The 6,519-nt window shown below is 39.8% G+C and overlaps 2 protein-coding genes across 3 annotated transcripts; one reads left to right on the forward strand and one right to left on the reverse strand.

Annotated features, from left to right (window-relative positions):
• The first annotated feature begins 477 nt into the window (after positions 1-477).
• On the forward strand, positions 478-1,629 carry RTNLB13 (Reticulan like protein B13). Of its 2 annotated transcripts, none has more exons than XM_019198560.2 (4): positions 478-634; positions 701-887; positions 979-1,190; positions 1,275-1,629. In XM_019198560.2, exons 1-4 carry the CDS (start codon positions 601-603, stop codon positions 1,448-1,450), a joined length of 609 nt encoding a protein of 202 aa, XP_019054105.1. In that variant the 5' UTR covers positions 478-600; the 3' UTR covers positions 1,451-1,629. The 2 variants fall into 2 exon arrangements, with proteins under 2 accessions (XP_019054105.1, XP_019054104.1); XM_019198559.2 differs by having other exon boundaries at positions 480-634; positions 698-887.
• A 344-nt stretch (positions 1,630-1,973) lies between these two features.
• LOC104601942 (putative disease resistance protein At4g33300) lies at positions 1,974-5,794 on the reverse strand. The gene is made up of 5 exons (XM_010265456.3): positions 4,578-5,794; positions 3,935-4,341; positions 3,444-3,799; positions 3,135-3,329; positions 1,974-2,993 (listed from the first exon to the last, which is right to left on the reverse strand). The coding sequence occupies exons 1-5, from the start codon at positions 5,242-5,244 to the stop codon at positions 2,153-2,155; spliced, it is 2,466 nt and encodes an 821-aa protein (XP_010263758.1). The 5' UTR covers positions 5,245-5,794; the 3' UTR covers positions 1,974-2,152.
• Between the last annotated feature and the right edge of the window lie 725 nt (positions 5,795-6,519).

Below are 6,519 nucleotides of genomic sequence, written 5' to 3' on the forward strand. Positions count from 1 at the left end.
GAGATATCAGAAATGAAGAATTCTAGTCTCCCTCTCAGAATACATGAGCTCGTTCCAACCAGATTCCTGTAGAAATTTTCGCGTGTTTGTACAATTTTACTTTAGGTGGAGTTGAAATCTTATGTTCTAACAATATGAAAAGTTAATTTATTACAAATAGGAACTAAGGAATTAGGCAAATTACTAATGTCAATATGAATAAAACCAGCAGCCGCTTGGTTTCTTTCTTAGTTTGGTTTTCGGTCGAGTGCTGCCAATTTATCTCTCGGCTCGTGCAGCTTGTCAATGCTGTTGAGGCAAAACCTTTTGTTTTGTTTTCTAACCTCCAAAGCTGTTACGTCACAACGCACATACTAGCAGTCAATGTGTCTGCCAAGGCAAACCCCTTACCAAATCGTGGCAAATAGATTCTCTTTTTTCTCCACGTTTCAAAGTTGTTGGGGCCACTTGTAACAAGTATAGGTTATTCTTATTTTACATAAAATTGAGAGAAAAACTTCCATCCAACCTTCACAAAGAAAGATAGATCATAGAAACACAAAAATCACAGTAGAAGCAACAGAGCCTTGGCTCCTACACCTCCCTCTTCATCTTTAGAGTATGTCAACAACAGTGCAATCTCCATCCACCTCAGGTATGCTCCATGGTCTTAGCACTCTCTTTGTCTCTGTCTCTGAGTCTTGGCACTGGTCTGTAGCAGGTGTTATCAAAGACACTTTCCTATGGAGGAGGAAGAAGTTGAGCTTATCAGTCCTGGCTACTGCAACAGCGACATGGGTACTGCTAGAAGTGTATCAATTCAACTTCCTTACTGTCGCCTCGTGGCTGGGCATATCGATTGTCGCCTCAATGTTTCTTTGGGGAAACCTTCTCAGAATTCTCCGCAAGTAAGCTACACATTAGTCCTCTATGCTCAACATCATCCTTTTCCTTTGTTTTTTCTCTCTTCAATGCTTGTTTTGGCCTCCTGGTTTTCAGAAAAGAGCCGGACATGTCCGGTTTGGAAGTTTCAGAGCAGTGGGCAACGGAAGCAGCAAACACCTTTCGAGGATGGATGGAAGAAGGGGTACGATGGGTATTTCGGGTAGGTGCGGAGAGACAATGGTATGTATCTGTTGCAGTGGTTTCTGGTTTGTGGGTTCTCTCTTTGCTGGGTAGTTTGGCCGATTTCCTTACTCTCCTCTATATTGGTATGTCGACAGACTACAACTACAAAACAGAACCTCTCTCTCTCTCTCTCTCTCCTGCTAAATTTTTTGTTTCTGGGTTTACAGGTATTGTTGCAGGGATGACAGCTCCAGTCATTTATGTGAGGTACGAGTATAAGATAAAAGAGTGTGGGGAGAAGGCGATGGTGCAGGGGAGAAAATTATATGACATGGTTGATGACAAGGTATTCAGAAAAATGAAGCACAATGTTTTCCAAAGTAAAGAAAAGAAGGTTGAGTAGTTTGTTGGGAAGAATATAGACTGTCTCCACACACAATTCTTGGTAAAGCCAAGTATAGATAGATAATCAGTTTGCATTGCTTCTATTCTTTTCTTTCTCCCTACCTTTCATGGATGTATGGATCATGGATGGACCACCTATAGTAAAGAGAATTCTATTACAGCTTGCATTGCTTCTAATCTTTGATGAATTCTATTTCATTCCTATCTTTTTGGACTTTCCTCTGCAAAAGGATCATTTAATTCATTTTTAAGTCAAATTCTCTCTACCTACTGATTATGCTTATTAAAGGGAGTGACCTTTTTGCAAATCTTATTAAAAGAAAATGTTTTTTTAATAAGATCTGAATCTTTATACTTAATATAAAACTAATGTATATGTATTAGAAAAGTTGGTTTGAATGGTCTCCAAGGTCTGCTCTTCAAATGCAAGGGCATGTGTAGGACCTTTTTAACTTTTGAAAACTTTAAGTTAAATTATAATTGTTTTTCATGAAGGTAAAATAAGAGGGAAAGCCAAGCTATGAAGTATCTAATTTTCTGTTTAATTTAAGGGTGAAATTATAATACAGATTTATTCTCAGAACTAATTTATTGCATCACATTTGTTTGTGCGACCTGGATTAAAATGAAAGCAGATGGAACTGGGAGAGCCAAATTTATTTTACAGTACATCAGCTGTACATGTGGAAATACAGCATCCTCACTCTGTTAGCCAGTCTAAACTATAACATGTTTGTGGCACCTGAACCCTAAGATCTGGCAATGCTTCCAGTTCCACTTCTTTCCACAGCACAGCAACCTCTTCATCACAGATGACACGGCGCAGAGACCTCAATGACCCAGTGGACCCTGGTAGACTTCTGATCTGCATACAGTCCCTCATGTCAATCTTCTCCAACCTAACCAACCTACCAATCCTATCAGGGAGGCTCCTCAGGCCTACACACTGAGAGATGTCAAGATAGCTCAAAGACCCCAATTCACATATCCCTGGAGGAAACCTCTTCAATCCTGGGCAAGCATAGATCCTCAGAATCTCTAGAGATTTCAGAGCCCCCAGTTCAATTGGCAGTTCTTGCAAACTGTGGCAGTTAGTGATACTCAAACTCTTCAGTGAGCAGACCCTGCATATGCTTGATGGCAATTCAATTAGATCAACACAATGATCCATGGTGAACTCAGACAGCCGAGGGAATAACATTGGAAAGTCTGTTCCATTTAGGCCTTCGTTAACCTTGCAGAGGACCAGGGTGGTTTTGCATAAGTTTTGCAGAGGGAAGGTTGTATTGTCTAGTCGAGGGAGAATGATCTTTTCTAACCAGAGGCTACGTAAATTTCCCAGAGAGGAAAATATACGAGTGTTGTGAAGGACTGCATTCTCGATGCCATTGTTTACTACTATTAAAGCTCGAAGCTCTGACATTCTCTCAATGAATGGTGGCAGAAAGTACTCGTTTGAGGAGAAGTTCAGGATAAGAACTTCGGCCTTGGGGAAGTCCATATGGAACCAATCCATCTCTCCCATTTGACCTATATTGATAAACCATATTTTGATCAAACAAGGCATAAACTAAGGAAGTTGAGAAATTGATCATAGATTCTAAATATACAAAAGCTGAAAGCTGTTGGCATAAATTTCATTTGGGTATCTTAAGAAGGGAAGAAACAATACCTGTATGATTGAGACAATCTGGGCTTCAAATGGTTTATCTCTATTCCTCTTCCATTCTTTTGGAAGCCCTTCTTCTCTTCTTGGCATTAGTAGCCGCTTTCGCTCATTTAAGCTATTATAATTGCTTAAGTGAAGAGACAAGTCTCTCAACACATCATGCTGGGTAACAGATGTCTCAAAGTAACTGCTATATATGTCTCCAGCACTGATCCAGAGTAACAGACAACACAGTTTAATTTACCACAGAACAGAAATCTCTATAAATCCTGTGTCTTGATTTTATTGAAAATAAGAGAAACAGGAACTCCAATATACGTACCGCCCATCTTTGACCAAAGTTATAAGATATTTTTCTGAAAGCTCAATAAGAATGGCAAAAATTTCTGCTTCATCAATGTCACGGATCTCCTCCCACATGTTGATAAGAACATTGACAGGAATTTTCTTATCCTCAGGGAAGGAACCCAAGTCCAGGAAGCACTCCCTACCTTTATCAGACAGGCTTTCTGTGCTAATTTCCATTCGTTTAAGCAGATCAATCTCGTGGGAATCACATATTGGTTCACTTCGCGATAGCCTGTTATTGGCACTTTTCCAAAATATTTCAGGCTGATCCCTTAATGAAGCTCCAATCACTTTAAGAGCCAGCGGAAGCCCTTTACACTCTCTCACCACCTGTTAAATCCAGAGTCAGACATCCATAATCAGAGTTCCCAGATACCCAACTTAAAAACAGATCAACAAAATCCTCACTGTTTTGAAAATGGGATCAAATACTTGAAACAAATTATGACTACTTCTCAATCCTACCTGTTCCACCAGTTTTTCGTTAGCATCCAAAGGAAAGCTCTTTTGTCCAAAAGCAGAGTAACAGAACAAAGACATGGCCTCTGTTTCTCTAAGCAATTCTAGTTCATAACTGCAATCAATCACTGTTGCTGGGAACTTAGATCTCGAAACAACAAGGGTTTTGTATCCAGGAATTCGAAAAATTAGATGTTTGAGCGTTGAGAGAGACCACACATCATCCAGAACCACAAGGGTTCTTTCAGTAAGCATCCAGTTATATTGAACGTTCAGTTGTGGAACTGGAACGTCTGGAGCACCAAAACCAGACCTATGATTTCCCGTTATTTTTTTCCAAAGCTGTAGCTTTAACTCCTCCAAATTTGGAGAGTTTGTGACTGTTATGAAGAAAATTCTATTGTTGAAGTAACCTGAAAAAGGCAACCCAGAGAGACGAATGATGAAACAAATATTCTGAAGCACTAACTTGAGTTATTAACATCAAAGAAGAAAACATTCAAGTTTCAAGTTTCAACAATGGCATTTATAGAATTAATTACAGAAGAGAGAACGAAACTGCTCACAGAAAAAGTGAAGTATTACAAAATCCAGAGAACAGATTCTTCAAAGCTATCGTGAAAAGCAAAACTGAAGAACTAGGACTTACTTCGAACTTGTTCGTCTCTGTAAATCTCTCGGGCCAAAGTGGTCTTGCCGCTTCCCCCAATACCACATATCCCAACCACCCTCAAATCATCTCTCCCGATAAGCATCTCCTTGACCTTCTTCTTCCCCAAAACCATCCCAACTCCCCAATTTATGGAGCAGTCCACGTCCATCTCGTTCTCTTCAACTTTGCTCACCGCATTCTCCGACCACCCGTCGCCACTCACCCCTAGCTTCATTGCGGCCAGTTGACCTTCAAGCCGATCGAACCTCTCAGCGGACTCGAACCTCACATGGTGGACGTCAGCCAATATATGGGCCTGCATGGAACCGTTGATGAAGACGGCGACCATTTTCTCGAGCTTCTCCATCTTCTTCGCCAGCTTCAAGTTCTTGTAAACGTTCCACCGGCTGCAAGCCAAGACTTTCTTGGAGAGATCCAATCCCTGGCACAGAATTTCGGAGAATCGGTCTAGCTGAGACTGTCGTATCTGTGTCAATTCCACGCCGGAGTATTTGATCTCCTGAATTATGGGGAGCAATTCCTCTAAGGTTCTCCTTAGCTGCTCTGCATTGGGTTTACAAAGGGTATATCGCTTGCATGTCCCTAGGAGCTGTTTTATGAGCTCTACAGCGATTTCTCCGGCGAAGAAGTCGTTCACCGCCATAGACAGCGACCGAGTTACAGGACTATACAGTGTCTACCTATCCAGTTTTTGCAAAACGGAAAGGGTTTTATTGACACAACCCCTGGTCTATTATATTTCTGTGCATTGACATTTGATGTAAAAGCCAAAAAGCGGAACCAAAACTGAGAGGGAGAATGACCAATCAGCCCAGATGAGAATTTTATAGCCCCAAAGTAGGGGAATGCATTTAAATTGATGTTAAATTCACGGGCATCCAATTCACGGTCAGGATGTGATTTATATGTGAGAGAGGGCTAGTTGTAGGGGTTTGGAATTCAGCATCGGATGTATTCGTACTTCTTCGAAACTGAGATGCGTCATCCATTAATCTTCGTCGCTGATAGATGGGTTAATTATAAAGTGTCTAATCGTGAAAGTTTGTCGTGTAGTTGACCGTTGAAACCTGGGAGACTTGTTAACATCCGTTATTACTCTTTTACCCTTTATTTTCTTTTAAATTTTTAAAATAAATCAAAAAATTCTCTTGACACTGGGGTAGGCATGGGTCGAGAACCCGGAAACTAATTCTGTAGGGGTTAATTACAAGTTTTTGGAATTGGAATTTACCTATGAAGGTTGGTTCTAAGGTCGATTTTGGTCGATTTTGAATTTGGTAATTCCGAGGTCAATTGGAAGGTGTTTTTTCTTTATTCTCCCCTTAAAAGAATAAAAAGAAAAAAATTTTGATTTTTAATAATGAATAATATATAGTTTAAGATTTATTATTATTTTTATTGATTAAATTGAGTAATCTAATATATAGATTATTATAATATAATTGGTCATTATAATTAAATTTTGTAATATTACCTTTTACATTATTTATTATATACATCTAAGTATTAAAATGAAAACAAATGATCATAGTGAAACCATAGCATTTGTAGCGATGAGTGGTTGGATTAAAATCTTCGCATCCTTAAAAATATTTTGGGGTTTATTTCAAGGCAATTTCGATTTCAAGGCTAGTTCCACCAAGGCCGGTTCTTTGGATTAGTTCGGGTAGGGTAATTCCTTAGACTCTAGGAAGCTAGGACCAACCTAGGTGGGGATCGGTTCCAGGAATTTGAAACCAAATCCTACCCTGTAATAAATTGAGTAGGATTGGTTCAAGGCCAATTTGAGGTTGATTCCATCCAGTTCTGAGTAGAACCCACCTATATGCTCACCCCTACTACCCAACGTGCCTGCCACTATCACACTTTGCATTGATGGAGGATATCGCATGCTTTATTAATTTACACTATGCATGCA

Source organism: Nelumbo nucifera, chromosome 6 (genome assembly GCF_055504915.1).
Source record: "Nelumbo nucifera cultivar China Antique chromosome 6, China Antique-T2T, whole genome shotgun sequence".
NCBI classification, from domain to species: domain Eukaryota; kingdom Viridiplantae; phylum Streptophyta; class Magnoliopsida; order Proteales; family Nelumbonaceae; genus Nelumbo; species Nelumbo nucifera.